The sequence below is a fragment of the Callorhinchus milii genome, unplaced genomic scaffold, assembly GCF_018977255.1.
Source record: "Callorhinchus milii isolate IMCB2004 unplaced genomic scaffold, IMCB_Cmil_1.0 Scaffold1, whole genome shotgun sequence".
NCBI classification, from domain to species: domain Eukaryota; kingdom Metazoa; phylum Chordata; class Chondrichthyes; order Chimaeriformes; family Callorhinchidae; genus Callorhinchus; species Callorhinchus milii.
The window spans coordinates 66,247,430-66,274,444 of NW_024704742.1; the positions used below are offsets into that span (position 1 = coordinate 66,247,430).

Here is a 27,015-nt window from a genome sequence, read left to right on the forward strand (position 1 = left end):
TGATTGAAATCAAACTTTATTTTCTCTAGCATCATTAGCACAAGTACTAAAATAGACATTAGGAGGACGGTACAAAGAATTTCTATAAAATTACAAGAAAAAAAAATTAGATCTTCTCCATCTTGGAGATTAGCTCATCGCAGATTTTTGACAGCTCCACATTTTCTTTAGTCTGCAACAGAGGGGAGATAGAATTAATTTCTGTGCACTATTTGAAGGCGAACACAATCACACGTTTTAAAATTGGACATGTTCCATGCAAACTGAACACATTTAAAGAGTGTTATCTGCAACAGTTTTAAAGTAATAATTCTTGCATTTGATCTAGTGCCTTTCACATTGGGAGGCATCTGTCTCAATGTGCATCTCAGGACTGACTGTAAAGTGTGGTGACTATTGTGGATCCATGCGGATGCTAGCGGTCAATCCCATTTCCTTCTAGTCACCCATCACCAATACAAAAATCTAGTCACAAGTACACTTCCCCTCTCCAATCCCAGATCCCTCAGCTCCCACCACTAGCTCAGATGACAGTGTCAAGCACTTTGAGATGCCCTTTCAACATGAAAAAGAGTGCTGAGCCAATGTTATGTTTCTGGAAGGGAAGTGGACTCACGCTCCACTTTGCTGTGCCCACAGATTAGCTCCTCCACTCATCTCTCAACCCTGGGAAAAATACAACAGGAACTTCTCCCTTTTACAATGTAAACTTAGTCTTGGGCCGTTTTCATAGCTATTGACACTACATCTTGCTTTTAATCCAATCTAGAGAAGTTTATTGCTTTGTCTGATTTCCACCTGAACCGAGCCAAAGGTTGAACACGTGTTGAGTTAAGATGATCTTAACTGGTGTAACAAGTATTCACCTCATTGCCCTTGGGTTAGAAAAGAGGTGGGGAGGGGAAGAGAAAGAGGAAAAAAAATCACACAACTCCAGCAATCTGGAGTAGATAGCCTCACCTTTTCTTCCAGGCTTCGCTCAATTGAAGTGACTTTCATTTGCTCCTTGCGCAGATGAGCTTGGAGAGCAGCAACCTCAGCCTTATATTTATTCCGCACCTGGGCTATCTCCTCATTTGCTCTTATTAGGGACAACAATAAACATAAATAGAACTCCAGACAAATTAAAAGCAAACAGTACAGGGAATACATATTGCCCATTAAAATCAACACTTGTTTGGGGTTTTAGGCCTCAAGTCAAGGGACGTCCGCTGGGAAAAGTAACAGCTTCTTCTGCATGGTCTGCTAAACACACATCAGTGTCCACTAACATATAGTATTCCTTGCATTTGATATAGCGCCTTTTCACGGCTTCAAGATGTCTTAAAGCGTTTCAGAAAATATACTGTAGAGTGAATTGATTGTATGTTTTGTGGGTGAAACAGCAGTCAATTGTGCACAGCAATGCCCGTGTCAGTCACAGATTGAGTGACAAAATTATTATTATCTTATACTTTTCTTTAAAGGAATTATTATTACTCCTGGAAATCAGATATCACAAGAGAGAGAGTGCGAAGAGAGGGGGGTGGGGGGAAGAGAGAAAAGGGGACNAAAAACACATATATGAAAATTTTTCAGACCTTCGCGTCAGTAACGCCACTATTTTTACAAATAAAATGGTTGATTAAATGGGTAAAAGTTTACTCTGGCCAACGTCAAATAAATCCTTTATAAATCAAGGTGACTTTCTTCACCTTCTCTGAAATTTAGCAGCAAAGTGTCAAAATAGGGACAAATGCAGTCCCATGTCCACCATTAATTATTTTTCCCCACTGGTGAACAGTAGCAATGGAGCATATGATCACTAAAGAGTTAAAGCAAAGGTTATAAGAGAACATTGAATGTTTTGCCACAAATAGCTATTGAATCTTTTTAAAATATTTGATAAATGTTTAAATAATAGCATTTGATATAGCACCTTGCCCATCAGGTGGATGCCTCAAAGTGACAGTATTTTGTAGGCAAGTGCAGAAGCCAATTTACTTCAGTAATAACCTACGAACAGTCAGGCAGGACTGTTATTAGCAGGACCTGGAAGGATAGACCAGTTAGTTCTGGGGGCAGCAACTCTTCTCACTTGGCTCCTTTTAACCCTGCAATCCAAAGCCCTAATGGGATAGGTGGTCCCAGCTGGACAAGCAGCAGCAAGGCTTGCCAGACAGCAATATCAATGGCAAGGTATGCGGTTTTAGCTGGTTAGACTCCAGCAGTTACCCCAACACACACTCTGGGGTCCACAAGCCTTGGCTCTGGACAACCTGCGCCTAATACTTTCTAGAATTAGGTAAGCAGGATGCATCCCTCCAGGGAGAGAGTGCGCATTTGATTCCAATAATCTATCTCTAGAATTTTCACATGTAGATGGGATGAATGCAATTCTCAGCTTGGTTTGGATTTTTTTTTTTTGAGCATGGGGATGGGTTTTCGCATGTGTCAGACACCAGGCTGAAAAGTGAAAATAGAATTCAAGGACACTCACAGGTTCAATTTCTCTTCAGCATGAACTTTCAGTGCTTGATATCTCTGCTCATCTTTCTGAATCCGAGCAAGATAATCCTGGGCGCATTTCTTTAGGGATTCCTCATTCTAGACCCAATCGGTAAAAGAAATGTGCATATTTTATTGGACAATAACGCAGTTAGTCAACAGATTATTTTAGGTCACATTCAACACAGTTACTATGTTCTACATATCACAAATCAAATCTAACTAGTTTAAAAAAATGTCTTCAGTTTATTGCTTTTTTTACAAGCACATTTCAATCCTAGCCATAACTGCAAGGTTCTGGGCACTGTTACAATACAATTTACATTTAAGTAAGGCTTTGTTTCAAAGTGCTTTGTACTGCTGGCTGGGCTTAGTCTAAGCACCAGGGTAGGAGCTGAAGAAATGAAAACAAAAGAGGCAAGTCTTGAAAGCGGCTTTGGAAGTGGGGATGAAGGGTCAAGTCGGACAGAGTTCCAGAGAGGAGGGGCCAATGTCTGAAAGTGTTAGCCCCTCTGGACATGAAGCAGGCCGGAAGTGCTCATTGAACAAAGCGTTGGTAGAGTTTCAGGAGGTCGCAGAAGTAAGGTGGGGTGAGGTCTTGGAGGGATTTAAATGCGAGAATGAGAATCAATTCAATCTGCTGAGGGATGGAGGGCCCGTGTAGCCGAGAAAGCATGGGACAATAGGCTCGTGCCAGAGGGAACATGAACTGCAGAGTTCGGGATATTCTGCAGGTTGTGTAACGTAGGAAACAACAACTTGCAATTATATAGCATCCTTCACACAGGGCTGCGTCTCAGAGTGCTTAACAGTGGCGGAGCCAGATGCCAAGCCAGGGGTGGGAGGAGGTGACCTTAAGCACAGCTGAAAAGGAAGGTCTTTAGTTGTGATTTAAAAGAGGAGGCAAGGAAAAAGGGATCGGACAAGAATTCCAAAGCTTTGGGGTGGAGTGGCTGGAAAGTGCATCCCACCAATGGTGAAGCAGAGGGGACAAGGGACAAGTAGGGGTCCAGAGCCCACTGAACGGAGGGAGCAGGCAGGTTGGTAGGGAGTCAGCAGGTCAGACAGGTAGGAGGGGGCAAGGCCTTGGACAAGTGCCGGTCAGGGAATGGATGTGTGGTAGAAAGGAAAGCTGAGGATCGAATCTGATGCCCAAGTTGTGTGTGGGTTCGGAGAGTCTGAGGGAGAGCAAGGGAGTTTGAGGAGTTCAACGAGCAGGAGAGAAGATGGTTACATACCTTTTTGTACCCCTCAAGTATTTCTTTTTGTTTTTCAAACCTTCTGAACAATTCAAAATATGACTTTTCCACAGAGTTCAGTTCCTTTAAGGCTTGTAGTTTCTCTTCCGCTACTTTGTTCAGTTTGGATGTGGCCAATTCACTCTTCTTCTCAGAATCCTCTGAAGATCACACAGAAAGTGCAAGATGTAATGCCACAAAACTGATCACCAAGAATCCTCATTGAAAGTGTCTCTTCTATATATTTAAACACAATTTGGCACACAGAAACTAGCCACCCGTTTTTAAAAACAGCTGGGGTGTTTAAATTAGATGCTTAAATCTACAAAAACTTGCATTTATATAGATCACTTCATGAGGAATAGGGTCTCGGAGTGCTCAATAGTTGGAGGAGCTTGATGCCGAGCCAAAGATAGGGGGAGGTGAACATAGGCACGATCAAAGAGAAAGGTCTTCAGGTGTGATCTGGAGTCCTGTGGTTAGAGCACTCGCCTCGCAAGCAAGAGACCTGGGTTCTATTCCCAGCAGGATGAAATGTTGGGCAAGTTTCCTTACTCCACACGCCTCTGTTTACCTAGCAATAAGTAGGAACTCGTTGTTAGGTGATTGGCGGATCGCTTTTACGGGGGTAATAATTCCTTCAAAAACAAATAATAAATTGGTCAATCAATCCACAACTGTTTGTGGGATACTGATGTGTGCAATTGGCTGCTGTGTTTCACCAACAAAATATACAGTCTACTAATTTTACAGTATACTCTGAAGAGCTTTGAGACGTCTCGAAGAAATAATAAGGCGCTATATCAAATACAAGGATTATTATCTGAAGATGGGTGGAGGGGTGGAAGGTGGAGGGATTCAGGCAGAATGTTCTAGAGTTCCAGGGCATCGTGGCTGAAAACACTGCTGACAATGATGATGGAGCGGAGGGCATGAGGGGGCAGTGGTGGAGGCCGGAGTCAGTCTATGGTTACTTCATAGTAAAATATTGCAAAAACACACCCATGATGGGATGCTCATTTAACAGTAAAAACATTAACTCACCAATCAACTGAGACATTGTTTCTGAATACTGAGCAACAATCTTTCTGCAACAAAAGGCATGCTGAATATTAGACAAAATGAACAGGCATGAATATGACAGCGTTGGACAAAGTTTGGTTATCATACAACAAATTACATTTGTGCAGCGCCCCTTCATGTCCAGAGGATGTCCCAAGGTGCTCGACAGTCAGGGATTTGGACCAAGCAGGGGATTGGGATCGGGAGGGTTGGAGGGCAGAGAGGGTAGGGGGGTGACTGAAGGCACAGTCTTGAGATGTGCCTTGAAGAAAGCAAGGGAGGGGAGCAAGGCCAAGGGATTTAGTTCAGCCGGGCAGGGGACAGGAAGCATGCTGAGCGAGGGAGTGGACAAATCAATATGGCATTAGCATGTCACAGAGGGAGGAAGGAGCAATCAATCACATAGAACCTTGTATACTCAGATACTTACTTCATGTCTGCATACGGTTCCAGAATTGCCTCATGCTTTTTTTTCCACTCTGCAATATCGCGTTCTTTATCAATGACCTGAAGAAACAAGTTAATGTGTCTTTTCCCACAAAATAAATCATGTTGTATAGAAATGTAATGCAAACAATAATGTGGGACAAAAATATGGGATTGACAAACAGGTGAAATTTAAATATACCAACAAGTCCTTGAGATTAAGCAACCACAATTTAATTCCATCTATTCTAGAAAACAACCATAAGAGGGCTCAAACTTTTTTTTAATAAAAAATAATCCAGTGTCTCCATACAAAACCAGTCTTTGGGGGAACAGAATTATCCCACTCAGCTCTTGTTAATCCTGCAAATTAAAGCCCTAATGGGTAGGGTGGTCCAAGTTGGAAAAGCAATGGGAAAGTTTGCCAGACAGCATTTTCAATGGCCAGCTATACAGTTTTAACATAGCTATTCCAGCAGTATCCAACAGACTCTAGGGTCCCCAAGTCTAAACTCTCACCAACCCGTGCCTAATATATTCCGAAATTAGGTAAGTAGGGAGGTTCTTTTATTTGTGGTTGGAGGGGCATTGGGATCAGCGATTGCTGCATCCCCTTGGCTTGAAGGAGGCAAGGGAGGAAACAAGGTGCATGGAATGTAGGATGGAGTTCCAGAGGGTGGGGGCAGATGCTGAAGGCCCAACCGCCGATAGCGTGGCAGGGACATAGAGCAAGCCGGAGGCTCCTGAGCAGAGCGAGTGGACAGGTTGATAGGGGGTTAGCAGATTGGAGAGGTAGGAAGGGGCAAGTTCCACAGAGGGCCTTGAAGGTGAGGACGAGAATTTTGAACTCGATCCTCAGGGACAGGAAGTCAGTGGAGCCGGGTGAGGGTGGGTGTGATAGGATTATTTGTGCAATCTTTGTTTAACACAAGCAGAGTTATTACTGTGTCAGTGTTTTTCAGCACAATTATGGGAGTTAAAAAATTACAACTCCCACACACTGAAGCATTTTATCTGGGACGTTTGACACAGGACAGTCTCAAAAATGTCATCCCCAGACTGATTTGCAGCCACAGGGTTAAAAAGCAGATAACAGGAACAACAACTTGCATTTATATAGCATGCATCACACAGGGTAGAATCCCAGAGCACTTGATATAAGCAACACAGCAACTACACATCCCATTTGTAGGGCTCTGCTGTTGCCAATCAGTTGGCCTTTGGGTCTTCATTCTGCACCCAGAGGAGCTGGAAGCCACTTTTCTGACCTGATAAGAAAACTGCTTTACAGTGCTGGTCACCATTCCCAAAGATAATAGGTCTGCATCAAGCACAACATGGAAAGCATTTGCACACAAATGCTGTTCTGAATTCCTTTCTGGGTGGGATCCCAGCACCAGCAGCCTTAGGCTATTTAGAGGCTCCAGTTTGAACTGTTTTTGAAGAGTCACGTAATAAACGGCATCAATTTAATCCCTCAACCATAATTGTAAACGGTCGCTGACGGAATATAAATTGTTCAACTACAAATATCTCACCCCTGGAATTCCACCCCCCCATTATAATTTCAGGTAGATAATTCTTTACCTCTTGGCGTACAACTTGAATTGCAGCATCCATGTCCTTTTGGCTGTATTTTAGAACTTCAATAATAGCACCCTCGGCAGGACCCATGGTGGATATAAAGGCAGCTACAGGATCAACAGAAGCTGGAATATCAGGGACCAGGGTAGAAGTGTTCTAAAAAAAGATTTGTAGTAAGATATTAACAATAATAATCCTTGCATTTGATATTAGCGCTTTTCACGTCTTCTAGACGTCTCAAAACTCTTCACAGAATATACTGTGAAGTGAATTGACTGTATATTTTGTGGGCGAAACATGGCAGCCAATTGCACACAGCAGTGTCCCACAAAGTTATGGATTGAAGTGACCAATTTATTATTGTTTTTTTGAGGGATTATTATCAGGTGTGTGGAGTAAGGAAACTTACCCAAGGTTTCAACCTGCCGGGAATCGAACCCAGGTCTCTCACTTGCAAAGCGAGTGCTCTAACTACTGAGCTACAGGATTCCAAGTAGACATACAACAACTTGCATTTATATAGCACCCTTCACACAGAGTAATGCCCCAGAGCGCTTGACAGAGTCTGACACTCCATACTATGTTGAAACCAAAGACAGTTCTCATTGAAGAAGACAAAGGAGACTCTGGGATTGAAACACAAAAGTGAAGGGAATGCCGATGAGGAGGAATCTCTGAGATCCCACTGTTATTACGACAAAACCAAATCTTTCTTTGACAACATCAAGCCGGGGTGGGGGTGGGGAGAGGGAGAGAGTTCTCAGACTTTGAATACAGGAAGGACAATAAAGTGACTGCATAGTATACAAGCTGGATATCAAACCGGATTTTAGACCTACCAGGTCCAGAGAATTTGTTTAGTTTAACCTTTTTTTTTTGACAACGAGAATGAAGGTTTAATTTCCCGTATATTGGTCGCCAGCACTGGGGGAAACAAGCAGCTTGACTTCAGTGGGGGTACAATACACAATGATTGTTGTGGAGAAGGACCATCTTTGAGATGTTGAGGATTAAATATTTGTCTGAGTTTATCAGCAGAAGGACAATTCCAAAGAAAGTTCTATTGTATGGTTTGGATGAGATGGAAACAATACTTCATTGGTGCTCTTGGGTATTCATTGGTGTGAAAGGGTTTTTTACTCCAGAAATTTGCTAATGCTGGAGGGTAATGCTGTACACTCACTGCAGGGTCATCACTGTGACCTCGTCCAGACCCACTGCCATTCATCTTGAAGGTCTGCAGTGTCATTTTCTCTGTGGAACTCTAAAACTTAGCTTTACTATAGTAGAAAAATACTTTTTTAGAAAAGGGATCAGAAAATAGTTTTCCTGATGAAGGCGACTGAAAGGCTCCCTCTTGCTGCTGTGAAGGCTTCTCGCTTGCCAACTATTGACACTAATAACTCAGCTCGTCCCAGTATTATTATATTTTTTGCTTTTGAACAAACTGCAGAGGGAAAAGTACAAGGTTTTTTTTAAAAATTGCAGTAGAACTTAGGTGAAGACGTACAAATTTAAAATGATCTAAAGAGGAAGAACCTAAATTTCTAGCCATTTGTTGAACTCCGTTCACTGGTGAACTGTACAGTGTGTAGTCGTGTGTGTAGTCGTGTCCTGGTGACATTGTTACCGAACTACAAAAAAATAATAAATTGGTCACTTCAATTCACGACTGTTTGTGGGACACTGCTGTGTGCAATTGGCTGCCAAGTTTTTCCCACAAAATATACAGTCAATTCACTTTACAGTATATTCTGTGAAGCGCTTTGAGACATCTCAAAGACGTGATGAGGCGCTATATCAAATGCAAGAATTATTATTATTAGATTGCTCCTTGTTCCTTTCCATAAGTACTCTAAACCAAATGATGTTGTGATCACTGTTGTCTAGATGCTCTCCTACTGAAACCTGCTCCACTTCATTCCCCAAAACTAGATCCAGCACTGCTTCCTTCCTCTTTGGGCTGGAAACATACTGATCCAGAAACATTCATCTTTAATAATGAGTTAAGAATCAATCAACAGAGCCTGATAAGAAACGAGGGTGCTCATTTCCCTCACACCCTTCAGCTTAATGTCAAAGCAGTCATGAGCCATTACAGAAAGATGCCGTTATGGAATTCTTCACATAACAACTTGCATTTATATAGGACCCTTCACATGAAAACACTCACACAAGGAAATAAAAGCTAGAAAATGCCAAGATTACCACGCTTACCCCTCTCTCCTCCCACATATTGTTCTTATACTTTTTGCAACATTTTAAAACAGCAAGGATAGCAAATTTCTCAATTTGGTTAGTAAATTCAAAGTTTTTTTAAACAATCATGCGATTACAAACAGAAAGTTGACAAATCCCTCTCAACGCTTCAACTAAAAAGATTTAGGATTCCCATTGAGTATGGAGTTTAAGCAGCAGCTGCTTGCCTCTCTGCAGGCCAATCAATCTCAACCCTTCAGCTAAAAGGATTTATGATTATTATTTAGAAATAGATTTCATCAAAGGAATCTGGTAGAAAATGGGAGGCTAGATAGAGCAATGGTCTACTCCTTCCTGAAATGAAATTACCAATAGTCCTTCTTCTACAAAAAATAGATTCCCACTGTCGGGATAGTATGTTTTGAGTTATCCCAGTGCTCCCTCAAGACTGTAGGGTCTTGACTTCATGACTGAATACCAAAAACAACCATCTGCAGATATGACTTTTAATAGACTGGTCTATTCTACCCTCTGAAGTTAGCTTGGGATTTCAGTCACCATCAATTCCAACTGAAAAAAGACTGCAAAAGAAGTGGTCTGAATAGTGAGCTGTCCTTGTTCCTGAGGTAACCACAAAATTAAAAAAAAACTGTAGTTGTTTCAGTTACTTACAGTCATTGTGAATAAGTCCAATTCTTTGTATCTTTCTTCAGATTGATTATCATTGTCAGTCAGTTTGGCATCAACCAAATCCGTGCCTGTACAATGCACAAGGCTGGAACTGTGGGTAAACAAAGAGCTTTGATCAACATGCAGTTTCTTAAAAGCGTTTTCAAACCAAGTTAGCATCCAATCAAAATATTTCATCAAAAATGTTGACACCTTCATCTCCAGAAAAGTTTTAGATAAGAACAATGTGCAAGAGAATAACAAAATGGAAGAGTCCATCTGATCGACTGGTTCAATTTACTGAATATCAGTAATATCCTGTCTGATCACTTCTTTCTCATCCTGTCTCCCCCACCACAATTTTAAGTTTATTGAATTCTCTCTTGTAGAATAAGCAAGTATTTAATCCCAAAGGGGTTGTTATATTACATGTTTGGTAATTTTAATAAGTTATTGTCACTTTGTGCATGCTCAAAAGAATTAAATGAATCCTCACACAAGCAAGAAAAGTGCATTTACTAAGAAACAGCAAATTAACATTACCAAGCTATCGCTGAATCAACCAGACTAGGGTTCATCTCCACAAACTTATGTAACTGTTTGACAGGACTGTCCCGGAGGAGAGGATCGAACTTCAGGTACAGAGACTGTTTTCTTAAAGCAGATGTGTGAAACTGAAAAACAAAATAAAATCTCAGATCCAGGCAACATTAGTTTAAAGACTTACCTAGGTTCTCCTAAAAAGGTAGAGAACCATTAAATAACATTAGTGCAATAGATTGGGAATTCACTACAAGTAATATTCGACAGAACAGCATATTGCAGTTCAGTTTTCTGTGTTCAACTCGCATTGAATTCTCTCCTGAATCCATAAGTGAGCTGTTTTACAAACCTCCAACAATATAAAGCTTTTAGTAAAGCTACATAAAACAGAAATAAACATTTAAGTCCTAAGAAACTGCCATTATAAATGAGATTATAAATACATTGCAGTACTATGTAGAAAAGTATTATAAAAGTACTTACTCCATATAAAAATGTAGGCAACATCAATTTAATCTACCACAATTCGACATTAAGAAATTATGTACCTACATTTATACAATTACATGAAAGTTGTAATGAAAGTTGGTCCTGAAGCTCGACAATACAATAAACATGCAACTTAGTTTATAGCACTCACCGAAGAACCACCAAATTGTTCCAGGTAATCAATTTCTATTGGTTGATTAAATGTAGGAACTGGAACAAAATAGCACAGAATTAACTTGAAAACATTTCTTTTTCACAGTGGGATATGTAGTGAGACAGTATTAGAATGTACATAGAAGGTTCAAGGGCATCTGATGCAAAATATAATAATTCTTTCATTTGATAGTCTTATTTGTGGCTCCGACTTCCTTAACCCCCCAGTGTATCCATCACTCACTATACTTCACAACCTAGGCATCAGATTTGATTCCTCAGCCATCCTTTCTACCCCACACCTGATCCCTAACCAGGAACACTTTCCTCCTCCACATCACCTGCCTTCAACCACACCTCACACTCAACTAAGCTGAAACCCTTATTATGCTTTCAGCACCTCCCACCTAGACTTTTCCAAAGCCCTCCTCGCTGGTCTCTCCGACTCAACCACTCAAAACACAAATACTGCCCATATCATCACTTGTACCGAGCTCTGCATCCCCTATCACCCCAGTCCTTGCCAGCCTCCACTGCCTCCCTGTAGCAGAACAGATCAATTTAAAGATCCTTACTTTAAAATCACTTACAAATCACTTCATGCCCTAGCATCTTTCCATCTCTGAAACCTACCTGCACCTTACTCCTCTACCCACCCCCTTTGCTCAGCCCAGCTCCAACCTTCTGCGTAACCGTCAACCCACTATTCCATCATCAGCAGCCATGCCTTCAGTGACTAAACTCCACCTCAATTCCTTCACCTTGCCTCCTCCTTGCCATCTTCAGGAACTTCAATCACGTTCCCTATCTCAACAACTCAGCTTCAACCCGACACTATAAAGCGCTCCAAGACGCTACACCGCATGAAAGACTGTATGAATGCAAGTTGTTTCTGCTGAGTGGTCAATTTTGAGCAGAGCCCAAATTGATGACATCGCCTCCACACAAATCAATGTTCAAACAAAAATCACCACCAACAAGCACAAGTGAAGAAGAGCAAGAATAGGACTATTTCAAAGAAGCTTTCACTTTCATCAGGCCCATTAAGCTGGTTGCGAGTTCTCATACCTCACTCGATAATCACTCTTTACTGCTTCTATGCATCACTGCAAGCATCATCTCCCCACACTATAATGATAACACTTGGCAAAGATTGCAAACACTGGTGTGGCAATGCTAGGTTAGTTTAACCATTAACACTGTAGAACTGGTAATTGTTAGACCAAAACGCCAAACCAGTGTGCTTGAAAAATTAAATCCAAATCAGAAAGGACAACAATCTATAGTATGGTTGTTATCTATAGGGACATCAGGAATTAGCCACAGCTGCTATACATCAATACACTGAGTACTTCAACACACTTAAATTATTGTGAGATCTTTTAAAAAGCCTACTTTGATCAGCAGGCTTGAATTCTTCATCTTCCCCAATTGATTGAAGTGTAGCAAATGAGTCCCTTGCAGCAAAGTCAACATTAAGCATATGCACAGCTTCAGTTTCAATCTTTGCTGACTGTCGGATTTGAACTTCAGTAGTTGCACTGTCAGAATTAAATAGCTGCTCCTCCTTATCAGTGGCATCTCTGGTAGACAGGCCATTTACATCAGATGATGGTACAGAATCCTGCAATGAAGAAATCCAAGGAAATAATCTTTTGCAAAATCATTTAACAATTTTCATCAAGTTGCCAGCAGCACATTGGGAGGACACCCAAGGGGTTGAAATTTGAATTATAAAACGCAAACGCATTCATAGCAAAATGAACAAATCCTGAACCTAGTTTTCTGCAAGTTATTTTAAGAACTACAAAAAAACTGAACTTAGTTAAGACTTTATTTGTAACATTCTAAATACAGTACTGTAAAAATAGCAAATTTAGACCAGGTGAAATTTCTCCCCAACCCCTGCTTGAAGTTTTATTTTCAGAGCACTAAAATCCACCATCGGTCCTAATCCACTGAACCTTCTCTGGAAGGTGTTCATCTACAAGACTAGTGAACTGTGCTGAAGCAGGACCCACAAAAACATACTTAATACTCATGTTATGTATTAAACACTTGAACCACCATTCATGGCCAAATCAAACTATCCATATTTTACACCTCATTTTACAAGATGAGGAAGATCTAAAAGCAGGAGATCCATACAGCTACCACAGTAAACATTCAAAGCAGCACAAACATTAACTTTTTTGTAGTTTTGAAAGATTTAAACAGTATACACATTCGTTTTCAAAAAGTAGAGCTCAGGAAATAGTAATTACTACTTGCCTGTGAGGTCGATACAGGAGCTGCTATCACCTCCATTATTGGGAGTACTTCACAAGTGGTCCTGTCAATATTAAGAGACCAGTTCAGTTAATTGAAACTTCCAAGTTAAAACTTCAAATTAAAGATCGAAGGTTTAACAGCACATTATGCAACATTCATTGGGCGTATGACTTGTTTTCTGTCAGCATCTGCTAATTCAAAGGTGGAAAGGCCAAAAGCATCAGGCCTGATGTAGTTTAATCTATAATAATAAGTGCTAGCAGCACCAAAAAAATGTAATGATAATCCTTGCATTTGATATAGCACCTTACCCCATGTCAAGCATACTGTAAAGTGTAGTGACTATTTGTAGGTGAACACAGCAGTCAATTTGCACACAGCAATACCCCAGAATTAAATGATCATTGTTATCTGGAAGATCGTTAGACAAGACCCTAGGAGAATTTGCTTCTCTTTTCAAACAGTGCTTTGGGATTTTTAATGTCTGCTTCAACTGGCTGATGGACCAAAAAACATTTTGAGGGCATCTGTGAAGCTTAAAATTTCTGAATTTACATGAAGTTGATCTACTTACGATTCCACAGGTTGGTTTGGAGCACTGACAGGAAGCTCTCCAGTATTTTGTAGCGCATCACAGTGCGGTAACTCTGGTACATTGTCCTTCATAATAGACCTGTAATTTTCCAAATCTTCAAGTAACTTTGTTTCAGAGTGAACCACTGGAGAATTAGCAATTTTGGAACCTCCACCAAAAGGATTAAAATTAACATCATCAAAATTGTCCTGTACAACAGCATAATCCATCTTTGGGGGTGGAATATTATCCTGATCAATTTTCTCATCAAGCATGACAGGTTTCTTTGTTTCTAATGGTTTCTTTGCACTTTTCTCCTGGGCTTCAACTCGCTTTTTAAGTAAAGACTTGTGCCCAGCTTTTACTCCCAGTTTTTTAGGGGGAGGCTTCTTCTGAACTCCACTGTTGTCATTAAATTCAAACTCCAACTTCACCTGTACCTCAGGGGCAGCACTAGTGCCTTCCACCTTCTCTGTCATGTGAACTGACGGGTTTGGTGCAGAGAAGGGTGAATTCTGCAGTTTTGATCCTCCAGTTTTGAATGGGTTAATGGAATCAATATCATCAAAATCAAACTCGTATGAGGCTTTCGGGGGAAGCGGTGAATTCTGCACATTTGTCTTACTTGCAAAGGGATCACTATTCTCAAGGAGATCCTCAAAGTTCTTGCCTTCAACATCTGTCTCAGGAACATCTGTCTTGGCAGGCACATTTGTTGTCGCATCTAACTGATGATCATCATTGCTGTCACTAGCATTGGCTTGCTCAGTTTTCTTTGGCAATACTTGATCACTTAATTCTGAAACGGGAATGGTGTCATCCAGAAAGCCAGGCTCAGATGATTGCTTCTGAAATCCAGATTTTGTTTCATTGAGTTCTATGGATGGAGAGTTGAAGACTTTCGAAGTGCCCTGAAATGGGTTCATTGTGTCAAGCAGGTCAAAGTCAAACGTGTAAGATCCTGATGATGAAACGTTCTCTTCATTGCCAAGTCCTATGTGACTGGTAGATGTACTCTGGTTGGCCTCTGATGATTGCAGATCTTTGCAAATGTGCAAATTTTAACAAATTGGTCATAAATCCACATATAAATTAATTTCTCATTTAAAAACCTGTTACTTTGCTTAAATTTTGAATATTACAAGTCAATTAATCACAATCTGAACATGATTCTCTATAAAGGAAACAATAATCAGAATTCTCATCCTCAGTTTTACTTTAGGAAGAGGTGAATAGTACATTCGCATTTTCAACAGCACACAAAATGTACTAGCCCACTTAATGCAAAGCATTGTAGAGGAAAACACCTGATTTATACTTTAGGCATCATCACATAAACAACACATTACGTTTGTATAGCGACTTTCACGTCGGGAGGGCATCCCAAGGCGCATTTCAGACCCGAGCTGGGGTCGGGGGGGGTTGGGGTGTAGAGAAGGGAGGGGAGGTGGCCGATGGAATGGTCGAAGAGGAGGATCTTGAGGCGGGACATAAGTACCTGACTAACACAAAATACAGTCCCTTAAAAAAAATTAAGACAATACAGTACACCACAGCTAGGCTCTTTGTGTAATAATGCTGCCACCAAAATACATGTGCAACCTAACATGTTTAAAACTAAATGATCTCTTTAACCCATCTTAATAAGCATTTTGTAAATGACCAAAACACAGCAGTAAAAGTGTAGACTCACAACATCTAGTGTGTAATTTACACATATTATCTAGTGAAGTTATGGTTACATTTGATAAGAATAACAAAAGTTGAATAGTTATCGGAAATAACTAATTTGCACTACGGAGTTTTGCGAGGTTAGGTTCTATAAACCTTGGTTATATAATTACCTGGTTTCTGTGGTTGTTCCAACCCAAAGCAATCTAGTGCCTCAGAAGCGACTCCAAAATCTTGATTCCTACAAGTAGATTCACAAAGTCAAACATTTAATTTACCAACATTATAATTTCCAAACAAAACAAATGGTATCCTAAATGGTCATTTGAATACATTAACCTCCACATGCTCATTATAATACAGACTGATTTGACAGACCCAAGTTACTGTATTATAACAGTCTGTATAGATTATGAAAAAAAAAAAAATTTCTATTCAAGTATCGATAATTTTGCGGAACATAATTCAACTCCTAAAATGAATGGTATCAATTTAATTTTTTACTCGAGATGAGTGGTTTTTGCTTCCTGCATTATATAATGAACAGGTTAGGAGTCATTCAGATCAGCATTCATACCAAGATTTGATGAGATAAGAGTTCAAGATTCTGTAGTTGCATAGTACAATGTTTTCTCCTGTACTGATAGTTTAAGATTTGATAATCAACACCAAAAGCTTTAGAAAATCTTTGTATGGATACGTTTGTAGAGCTTGCATTTAGCTCTCCTGTTGAATAGTTGAAATGGGGAAAATTGAACTTACTACGCAACATTTTAGTGTGGTAAACAATCTGTGGGACATTGTTGTGTGTAAATTCCCCACCAGGCTCCGTGACCCTATCACCCTCATCCTTGTCCGACTCCACTGGCTTCCCATCAGAGGATACAGTTCAAGATCCTGGTCCTCACCTTCAACAACAACAAGATTTCATTTATAGAGCGCCTTTCACGTCGGGAGGACGTCCCAAGGCGCTGGACAGTTGGGTCAGGACCCGAGCAGGGGGGAAATGGTCAGAGTGAGGGGAGGGAAGGAGCGAGGAGGGGGTAGAGAGTCAAGAGGAGAGCTGAAGGCACGGTCAAAGAGAAAGGTCTCGAGACCGGCCTTGAAGAAGGAAAGGGAGGAGGTAAGGCGAAGGCACTGGGGGATGGAGTTCCAGAGCCTCGGGGCTGAGAGGCTGAAGGCCCGGCCACCGATGGTAGGGCGGTTAGGGCGGGGGATGTGGAGCAGACCGGAGCCAGAGGAACAGAGGGTACGGGCAGGTAAGTAGAGGGATAGTAAGTCGGAGAGGTAGGAGGGAGCGAGGCCTTGAATGGCCTTGTAAGTGAGGATGAGGATCTTGAATTCGATCCTCTGGGGGATGGGGAGCCAGTGAAGGCGAGCGAGTGCGAGGGTGGGAGTGATGTGGTCGCAAAGCCCTCCATAGTCTTGCTCCCTAACCCCCTACCAGCTCCCTCCACTCAGCAGGCTCCAGCCTGCTTCACGCCCCCCACCTTGCCCACCCCACCTTTGGCAGGTGGGCATTCTGCCACTCTGCCCCCACCCTCTGGAACTCCATCCCGCACCTCCTCCGCCTCGCCCCCTCCTTTGCCTCCTTGGATTTATACAGTGCCCTCCACGCCAGACGGCGTCTCAGAGCACTTTAAAGTTTAGGATCCTGGGACTAAGCCGGGGGGAGGGATGGGAAGGTGAGCAAAGGCTCAGTCGAAAAGAAAGGTCTTCAGCAGAGACTTGAAAATGGGAAGGGAGGGAGCGAGACGAAGGGAGTGAGGAAGGCAGTTCCAGAGCCTCGGGGCAGAGTGGCTGAAGGCACGGCTGCTGAGGGTGGAACGGAGGACTCAGGGGACAAGGAGGAGGCCAGACCCAGAGGAATGAAGGCAATGGGTACTGTTTTGGGAGGAGAGGTCAGAGAGGTATGGGGGTACAGAGGAGTGCAGGGACTTGAATACAAGGGTGAGAATCTTGAAATCGATCCTCTCTGAGATAGGCAGCCAGTGTAGTCTGGCAAGGACTGGGGTGATCGGGGAGCGGAGTTTCGTGCAGGTGAGAAAACAGGCAGCGGAGTTCTGAATGAGTTAGATATTATGGACGGTAGTGGATAGGAGACAGGCGAGGAGGGCGTTGTAGACCAGCCGAGAGTTGACAAAGGCATGGACCAGAGTTTCAGCGGCTTTTGGGGAGAGGTATTGGCGGAGACGGGCAATGCGTCGGAGGCGGTGCTGGTGAGGGACCGGATGTGGGGGAGGAAGGATAATTGGGAGTCGAAACTGACGTCTAGGTTGTATACGGGTTTGGAGAGTTTTAGGGGGAGGTCGGGTAGGTGGAGGAGGTGAGAACCGTGAGATTTTTATGACTTTGACGAGAGCCGAAGAGTATGGCTTCCCTCTTGTCAGCATTCAGCTGAAGGAAGTTTGCGCTCATCCAACTCCTGAGGTCTGACAGGCAGGCTGACAGAACATCAGGGGACTGGGGGTCGCAAAGAGAGGTGGAAAAGTAGAGTTGGGTGTCGTCTGCATACATGTGGAAATGTACCGCATGTCTGCGGATGACATCCCCAAGAGGGAGCATGTAGATCAGAAAGAGGGGGCCATGAATGGATCCTTGGGGTACCCCACAGGTGACCAGGAGAAGCCGTTTATGCAGATGTACTGCTGGCGGTTTGTAGGACTCAAACCAGGCGAGTGCGGTCCCACTGAGGTGAATGACGGAGGAAAGGCGGTGGAGGAGCATAGCGTGATCAACTGTGTCGAACGCAGCAGAGAGGTCCAGGAGGACAAGGAGGCAGAGGGGGCTCTGGTCACATACAGAGAGGATGTTGTTTGTGACTTTCACAAGCGCAGTCTCTGTACTGTGAGCAGGGCGGAAAGTGGACTGGAGGGGTTCAAAGAGGGAGAAGGTGTGCGCGAAATTGGTTTGCAACAACGCGTTCTGGAACTTTTGAGAGGAAGGGCAGGTTAGAAATAGGGTGGTAATGGCTGGGGTTTGAGAAATCTAGGGAAGGTTTTTTCAGGAGGGGAATGATGACAGCAGTTTTGAGGGAGGCAGGGACTGATCCGGAGGAGGGACTGGTTGATTATGTCAGCCAGTAGTGGGCAGAGGAGGGGGAGCTGGGAGCAGTGTGACCAGTAAGTTGGTGGGGAGGGGGTCGAGGCAGCAGGTGGTGGGTTTCATGGAGGTGATGGTGAGTGAGAGGGAGAGATGGGGAGGAAAATGTAGAAAGGGGGTGGTGGTAGGAGCAGATAATGAGGAAGGTGAGGAGGGCAGAGAGGGAGTGGTGGGTGACAAGGGGCAGGTGGATGAGGCTGCCTGGCAGATGTTCAGTATTTTAGTTGAAAAGAAGTCCAAAACCTCCTCGCACTTGGCATTTGATACGAAGATAGAGGAGGCCTGAGTGGGGGAACAGAGGAGGTAGTGGAAAAAAGGATTTTGGGGTTGCATTTAGCCTCCAAGATGATGTTGGAGTAGAAGGCCGTTTTTGCGCGTGTCAAAGAACAGCGGTAGCTGTGGAGATGCTCGAGCCACAGTTGGCAGTGAACTGTCAGGCCAGTTTTCCGCCATCTGCGCTCGAGCAGACGGGTTTGGGTTTTTTGGCGGCCGAGATGGTTATTGTACCGGGGGGGATCAGGTGGGTTTGGAGATGGTCCTGGATTTTAGGGGGACGAGGGAGTTGAAAGTGGAGGAGAGGCGATCATGGAGCAGCTGGACGGCTGCTTCAGGATCTCCACGGGTGGAAGGCCAGACGGATAGGATGTTTGAAGATGAAAGGGCCTTTGTGAGCGTCTCAGGGGGTAGCCCATTCCAAGGGCGGTAGAGAATGGTTGACGGCTTGTGAGATGTTGAGGGATGTGAGAGGAGAAGGAGATGAAAAAGTGGTACAAGATGGCCTTGTCCACTATGCTGAGGTCGGAAATGTCAAGGCCGTGGGTGATGAGGTCAAGTGCATGACCACAGTTGTGGGCGAGTTTATATGGAGGTATCTCAAGACCCTCCCCTTCGACCGTGCTTTCAATCACCCTGCTTCCCCCACTGCCCTCAATCCCAACCCCCAGCTCGGGTCCGAAACACTGACTGTCCAGTGCCTTGGGACATCATCCTGACGTGAAAGGCACTATATAAATGTAATATTGTTGTTGTTGAACCTGCTTGCCTTTTTTTTTATTATTCGCACACACAAAGCTCAAATGCCAAAACAAACTTATATTTACTCTTCCTTCCACATTTTTTTAAAATTAAAAACAGTACCCCACTGGCTTTACAAGTGTCAATCCATTGCCCTCACCCCTTTTTCTCAGCTTCATTTCCCATTTTTCCTTGAATCTCTGCAGTATCCTCTAATGCAGCAATTTCTTCCCAGTTGTTATCCATATGTGTTCCGAGTACTTTGCGTGTAACAGGGTCTCTAACAGGGGTTTGGAACGAAACCTGCAAAAAAAAATGTTTTAGGTCAATAATTGAATATATTGTGAAGTGTTTGCAATATTCAGTAACTGACATCGCCAGGATACAAAGAAATAAGCACGATTTGCAGTAACCGTAGTTTGACAAATTGGTGCCCATTAAGACACAACTGAACCACTAAATCTAAGAAGCCTTAGAATGTCTGAAGAATTGTTTCCTCATTTTGCAACACAACAATTTACATTAGTATAACGTGTTTCATGGCGGGAGGATGTCCCAAGGCCCTGGATAGTCAGGGATTTGGAGCCAAGCAGAGAGTTGGGATCAGGAAGGGTGGAAGCCAGGAAGGTTAGGGGTAGGCAGGTGACTGAAGGTACAGTTAAAGAAGAGGATCTTGAGACAAGAGAGAGTGAGACTAGTTCTAAGCGCCCAGGGTGTGGAGGTGCTGACAAGAGCTAACCAGAGGGCCTCAGTTGACATTCGTAGAAGGAGTAGCAGGAAAAGGAGAGAAGCAAAAACTCTTGATATCAGTCCTGATACTAGGACTAATATCAAGTTTAAAGAAAATAACCCAACACAAACAGTAATCAAACTGCAGAGATTATGCTGGAACACCATGAGCACAATAGCAATTAGTTCAGTTCTCAGATATGTACAACCCTCCTATGTGCTCCCAGATGCCTCCTCTGCCCTCTCCCCAGCAGTAACTTTAAGACATGCAGTGAGTAGCACATCCAAAAAGAGGTAAGCAAGACTGTTGCCTGTCTACAGTACATGAAAGAATGCATAAACTAGGAGTCATTTTTTCTTACTGTGTATCTCATTTACTTACTAAGGAGCCCAGTGCCACAAAACTCAACTGAAATTTTCAGTGAGGCAAACTTAACAAAACAGAGGATACAAAAGAGGCAGCTGCCTGTAATAAAGTTAATTGAATATGATAGAATGGGTCAGATACAAGGAGAAGGGGGATTAAAGTGGTTCAGATACAAGGAGGGGGGAATAAAGTTTGAAAAAAACAATACAAAGTTTGAAACCTTAAAGCATAATTGTGCCACCCTGGGGTCATTTCACACTTAAATTAACTTTAGCTGCTCAAATACATTAGAATCAAAACCTAAAGTTCCAAGGTGCATGGTTAGTTGCTAACCGAATAGCTTAAAAATGTAATTAGTGGGTTGAGAACTAGATTTAAGTTTTGGCCTGGATACTAAGCCTGGAAAAGAAACATGTGCAGTTTTAGTCGAAAAAAAAGGTACTACAGATAACATATCATGCATAAGTTGTATCAGTCAGGACCATAAAATTAATACAATTTACGTAAAGTATGAGTTAATACAAACTTGCATATACAATGTAACAACAACTTATTTACATAGCACCCTTCACACTGGATGGCGTCTCGGAGCTCTTAAATGTATGCAAAATTATGCATAAATTGGATCTTATACGACTAACACAACAAATACAAGTACATACAAAGTACCGGAAGTGTTGATTCTTTCAAATAGAGATTAGAGTTTTCTTTTAGGAGATAGCATTATGGGATATAGTACGTAGGTAGTCTGGGACATATGTGCATGCAACCTCCAGGAAGGTGAAAGGCGAACTAGATGGACCTTTTTTCCATCTAGCATTTCCTATGTTCTTATTAGTCTTCGTTACCAACTTGCATTTTCTGTGCTCGTTTCCAGAGTACATTGTAGTGTACTGCGTACTTCATCATTGTAGCCGGTATGTGTGCATGCAGCGACTGGTCACGACTTTGTTTCCTGTAGTTATTTCAAATGGAATACTGCACATGCATACTTCATGGCAGCTGGTAAATGTAGTAAGGGGCTCTGTCCTTTCTCCCTCACATCCGCACCACAACTGGCACCGCCTTCCATCACCTCCGGAACATCGCCAGACTACGGCATTACCTCACCCCTCACGCTGCTGAAACCCTGGTTCACGCCTTTGTCACCTCAAGGCTGGACTATGGGAACTCTCTCCTCGCCGGCCTTCCCGCCACCTCCCTCCACACTGCAGGTCATTCAGAACTCTGCAGCTCGTGTACTGTCCCGCACCAGACTTCGGGACCACATCACTCCCACCCTCGCTCGCCTCCACTGGCTCCCCATCCCCCAGAGGATTGATTTCAAGATCCTCATCCTCACCTACAAGGCCATTCACGGCCTCGCTCCCTCCTACCTCTCCAACCTACTATCCCCCTACCTACCTGCCCATACCCTCCGTTCCTCTGGCTCCGGTCTGCTCCACGTCCCCCGCCCCAACCGCCCTACCATCGGTGGCCGGGCCTTCAGCCTCCCAGCCCCCAGGCTCTGGAACTCCATCCCCCAGTGCCTTCGCCGCCTCCTCCCTTTCCTCCTTCAAGGCCGGTCTCAAAACCTTTCTCTTTGACCGTGCCTTCAGCTCCCCTCTCGACTCTCTTCCCCCTCCTCGCTCCCTCCCTTCCCTCCCCTCACCCTGACCATTTCCCCCTTCCTCGCTCCCTCCCTTCCCTCCCCTCCCCTGACCATTTCCCCCTTCCTCGCTCCCTCCCTTCCCTCCCCTCAACCTGACCATTTCCCCCCTGCTCGGGTCATGACCCAACTGTGCAGCGCCTTGGGACGTCCTCCTGACGTGAAAGGCGCTTTATAAATGGAATCTTGTTGTTGCTGTTGTACAAATTGGGAGATGACTTGGATTTAGGATTATTTGGGCACTAAAAAAATACTTTACGATTTAGCCATTTATCCCAACAGAAAATACAACTAGTGCAAAGAAATCTAAGCTTCTTTTTGAAGGAAACTGAATGGAACGCAAGTGCATGTAGAAATTGTGCATTTGCACAATTTATAAAGAGACAACTTGTGCTTGTTTTACTGTACAAAAATGCCCAAAGCCATCAAAAGAATGGAATATACCACAGAATACATTGACCCATCCATTAACATGGAATACAAGATTAAAGAGACAGTTAGAGACTACAACTGGAAAAAAGGCAAATGGTCTACCTTTGATAATTTCATTGCATTCTTTGGAGGCAAGTTTTCTTTCTGTGACACTCGAAGGATTGACTGTCTTCCCGTAGGCTCCATCACCACAAATGGATCACATTGTTCATCGCCTGCGCCATTACAATCCAAGATATTGTTTTCAATGAAATGCAGACTCATTCTAGCAAAGGAATAGCACAAGCACAAGGGAGATAAGTCAGATTACTAAAAGCTGTTTTTTCAGATAAGGGTGCCTGCTTTTAAACCACTAATATAACATACATATTAAACACTAAAGTCAGGTGAGATTTACCTGAACAATACTATTGAAATCCCACCAACTTCAATTTTATAGAAAACTGTTATGTATTTCACAGATCGTTGCTGGGTGTCTGCTACCATCATTATGCTTACAAGTATTCCATTCAAGTGGTCCATCCAAGCCACCTAGACATAGAAATTCTCATGTCTGGTATTATCCTGGAGGAAAGCACCCTCCTTACTTAATTGTGGAGAGTATTAAGCACAAATTGGCAAGAGCTGAGGTTTGACTACCCCAGAGTGTGCGTTGGAGTACCACTGGAATTTAACCAGCTAAGACCACATAGCTTGCCATTAAAAATACTGGCTGGTGAAGCTTCTTGAGCTCAGACCACCCTATCCATTAGGGCTTTGGCAGACAGGTTGTACAACAATTGAGTGGGAAAAATCCCTGTCCCTATGACCAATCTGTCACACCAAGTTCAGCTGATGAGCCAGGCTGGCTGTGTTGTCATCAGCAATGCCCTGGAAGACTGCAGACCACACTGACTCAGGAACCAGTCTACCGAGACCACCAGAGAGAACTGGTACCAGAAATGAGGGGCTTCAGTTATCAGGAGAGGCTAGAAAAGCTAGGATTATTCACCTTGGAGGAGAGAAGGTTAAGAGACTCAATAGAAGTTTTCAAAATTATGAGGGGATTCAATAGAGTGAACAAAGAGAAACTATTTTCACTGGCAGATGGGTCGGTAACCTAAGGGCACAGATTTAAAATAGTTGTTATAAGAAACAGAGGGAGGTGAGGAGAATTTTTTCACACAGCGAGTTGTTCAGATCTGGAATGCATTGCCTAAAAGGGTGGGGGAAGCCGATTCAATGACAACTTTTGAGAGAAGTAGATGATTATTTGGCAAGGACAAGTTTGCAGGGCTATGGAGAGAGCGCAGGGAAGTGGGATTGAAATGGATAGCTCTTTTGAAAGAGCTGACACAGACACGATGTGCTGTAAAATTCTACAATACCTAAATACATTCCCCTTCTAACAATCAGCAATGTCTGCTAGGATGACTTTGTACCTGGATGCTATTTGCACTTCCAGTCCACCTAGAATCATAGAATTATACAGCACAGAAGGAGGCCATTCGGCCCTTCTCACTATACAGTCAGGCACAACTCTATGCACTTTGGAGAACTTGAATACCTTGGCTTGTTTCAAACGGCCCTTTTTGTCAGGCAACAGCTACAGCTCCTTTCCTTATCCAACATGGCTCAACATCCCATTCAGTGCTTCAAAATTGTCTCCCAATGTGGAAGGCGCTACATAAATGTCAATTCTTGTTGTTCCTGCCTCTGGCTAAAATTCCAGAGGTGGACTTTAAAAGCTTATGGTGCCATTCAAAAAGTGAAGGGAGTTTCTCCCATTGTCCTGGTCAACAATCCCCCAAATAAAATAGGTCTCTCACTACACGGCTGTTTGTGAGGCATTGCTGTGCACAGACTGGCTGCCAAATTTCACCCACAAAATTTTTCTCACTGGCTAACCTGTGCGCGCCCTGATCTTTTTCACCTTCAGCTCTTCTTGAATGCTTTAAGCATCAGCCTGCAATGAATAACCAATTTTAGTTGAATTATTGACCAGGGCACCAAGTGCTCAGTCGGTAGCACTGGAGTTAGAAGGTTGTGAGTTCAAGCCCCAATTCAGGACTTTAACTGAGGATGTATTATATTGTAAGAGGCACCATATCATCTGCCTGTTCAGGAACTCCACAAGTGGATTTTAAAAATCTCATGCCACTATTCACAAAATGAAGGGAGTTTCTCCTGTTGTCCTGGTCAACAATTCCCCAAATAAAATCAGGCACTCACTACATTGCTGTGCACAAATTGGCTTCCATATTTCACCTACAAAATACAGTCACTGCACTTAGTTTATCCTGTGAAATGACAGACATAAGGCACCATGTCAAATGAAAGGATTATCATCTGCCCCCATTCTGAAGGCAGATCCCAGAGTCCCTTCGCCTCACTCCTTCCCTCAACTCCTATCAAGGCACTTCTCAACAACTTCCTCTTTGATCGCGCCTTCGGTCACCTTTCCACTCCCTTGCCATCCACCTGAATGTAACCCCAGCTCGGGTGCAACCCGTGCAGGTGACCTTGCTAATCATGACACTATATGACTCAGGTGAAGTGAGCACAACCACCTGGCAAGGAAAGGGCCTCGGTTCAATTCATGGACAGGGTGCAACAACATGCATTTAGCATCATGGAGCACTACACAGTGCAAGGAGATAGATGGGGTACGGAGTTGAAGGGCGCTGAGCAAGGGAGAAAGGAAAACAAGGGGAGGGACCACAGGTGTGGTTTCTCCCGATGTCCTGGCCTCAAATAAAATTGGTCACTCACTCCATGGCTGTGGGACATTGGCTGCCTTAGGCATCTGTTTACCTACTCTACACACCTGTTTACCTAGTGGTAAGAAGGAACCCGGTTGCTAGTCAATTGGCGGACTGCTTTCCAGAAGTAATCATCCATCGAAAAAATGTGGTCATTCACTCTACTATCATTTGTAGGACACTTGACAATTGCTGCCGTGTTTCTTCCATAAATACAGTTAATTCACGTTGCAATATACTGTATTCTGTGAAGCACCATTTGAGACTCTCAAGGACATGACAGGGCACTATGTCAAATGCAAAGTTAATATAAACACAGCACTGACCAGCACCCAGGAATGGCCCAACATAAAAGGTGCTATATAAACGCAATTTGTCATTGTTGGTGGTGTTGCAATAATTAGGACATCTCCTTGCCTTTCTGAAACAGCCTCCGATTTAATTCCAAGCAGTGCTCACAGCATTTTTTTGGTGGTGTGGGGGAGGAGACAAACAGCTTAATTAATGGAATACGCCATTCAGCCCCTCAAGCCTGTTCCATCATTCTATAATTAAATAATGACTAATCTAACTTCAACTCCACGTACCGAGGTTTGGTCACTCAATCCACACTGTGTGTGGGACTCTGCTGTGCGCAATTGGCTGCCACGTTTCACCCACAAAATACACTGACAATTCACTTTACAGTATATTTTGGGAAGCACTTTGAGACGTCTCAACAGCATGATAAGACGCCACAAGCTGCAGGTCATTCAGAGCTCTGCAGCTCGTGTACTGTCCCGCACCAGACACCGCGACCACATCACTCCGACCCTCGCCCTCACTCCGACCCTCGCCCTCACTCCCACCCTCGCCCTCGCTCGCCTCCACTGGCTCCCCATCCCCCAGAGGATCGAATTCAAGATCCTCATCCTCACCTACAAGGCCATTCACAGCCTCGCTCCCTCCTACCTCTCCGACCTACTATCCCCCTACCTACCTGCCCGTACCCTCCGTTCCTCTGGCTCCAGTCTGCTCCACATCCCCGCCCCAACCGCCCTACCATCGGTGGCCGGGCCTTCAGCCTCTCAGCCCCCAGGCTCTGGAACTCCATCCCCCAGTGCCTTCGCCGCTTCCTCCCTTTCCTCCTTCAAGGCCGGTCTCAAACCTTTCTCTTTGACCGTGCCTTCAGCTCCCTCTCGACTCTCTACCCCCTCCTCACTCCTTCCCTCCCCTCCCCCTGACCATGTCCCCCCTCCTCGCTCCCTCCCTTCCCTCCCCTCCCCCTGACCATTTCCCCCCAATGCTCGGTTCCTGACCCAACTGTACAGCGCTTTGGGACGTCCTCCCGACATGAAAGGCGCTCTATAAACGCAATCCTGTTGCTGTTGTATATCAAATGCAATGATTATTATTATATGCACTGATACCCTTCCCTAAACAAACCTCTATCAACACAGATATGTACACGACACATAATTACATATATATTGAACAGATGGTGTCCTCACTACAAGGGATAGGAGAAGAAAAATGTTACACGGAGCAGTGAATTGCCTGCACCGGCCTGGGGTCCATCTCTTACCTGACGACGCCGCTCTCTGGCCGGGCTGGGCTCGGGCCGCTCTCTGGCTGGG

The 27,015-nt window shown here is 43.7% G+C and overlaps 1 protein-coding gene across 2 annotated transcripts; it reads right to left on the reverse strand.

The window, feature by feature from the left end:
- tacc3 (transforming, acidic coiled-coil containing protein 3) lies at window positions 1-27,015 on the reverse strand. 2 transcript variants are annotated; one of them, XM_007897940.2, is made up of 17 exons: window positions 26,964-27,015; window positions 22,761-22,923; window positions 19,643-19,785; window positions 15,540-15,607; window positions 13,696-14,737; window positions 13,122-13,182; window positions 12,246-12,474; window positions 10,849-10,907; window positions 10,209-10,339; window positions 9,669-9,777; window positions 6,801-6,953; window positions 5,218-5,294; window positions 4,770-4,813; window positions 3,726-3,886; window positions 2,480-2,586; window positions 961-1,081; window positions 1-172 (listed from the first exon to the last, which is right to left on the reverse strand). In XM_007897940.2, the coding sequence occupies exons 2-17, from the start codon at window positions 22,920-22,922 to the stop codon at window positions 107-109; spliced, it is 2,733 nt and encodes a 910-aa protein (XP_007896131.2). In that variant the 5' UTR covers window position 22,923; window positions 26,964-27,015; the 3' UTR covers window positions 1-106. The 2 variants fall into 2 exon arrangements, with proteins under 2 accessions (XP_007896131.2, XP_007896133.2); XM_007897942.2 differs by lacking the exon at window positions 26,964-27,015 and adding an exon at window positions 26,379-26,399.

Coding starts and splice junctions, on each gene's coding strand:
- tacc3 (XM_007897940.2), bottom strand. CDS start 22,922: ATGAGTCTGCATTTCATTGAAAACAATATCTTGGATTGTAATGGCGCA. Junction 10,908..12,245: donor ATTCAAGCCTGCTGATCAAA/GTAGGCTTTTTA, acceptor ATTTTGTTCCAG/TTCCTACATTTAATCAACCA. Junction 4,814..5,217: donor GAACCGTATGCAGACATGAA/GTAAGTATCTGA, acceptor CTTTTGTTGCAG/AAAGATTGTTGCTCAGTATT.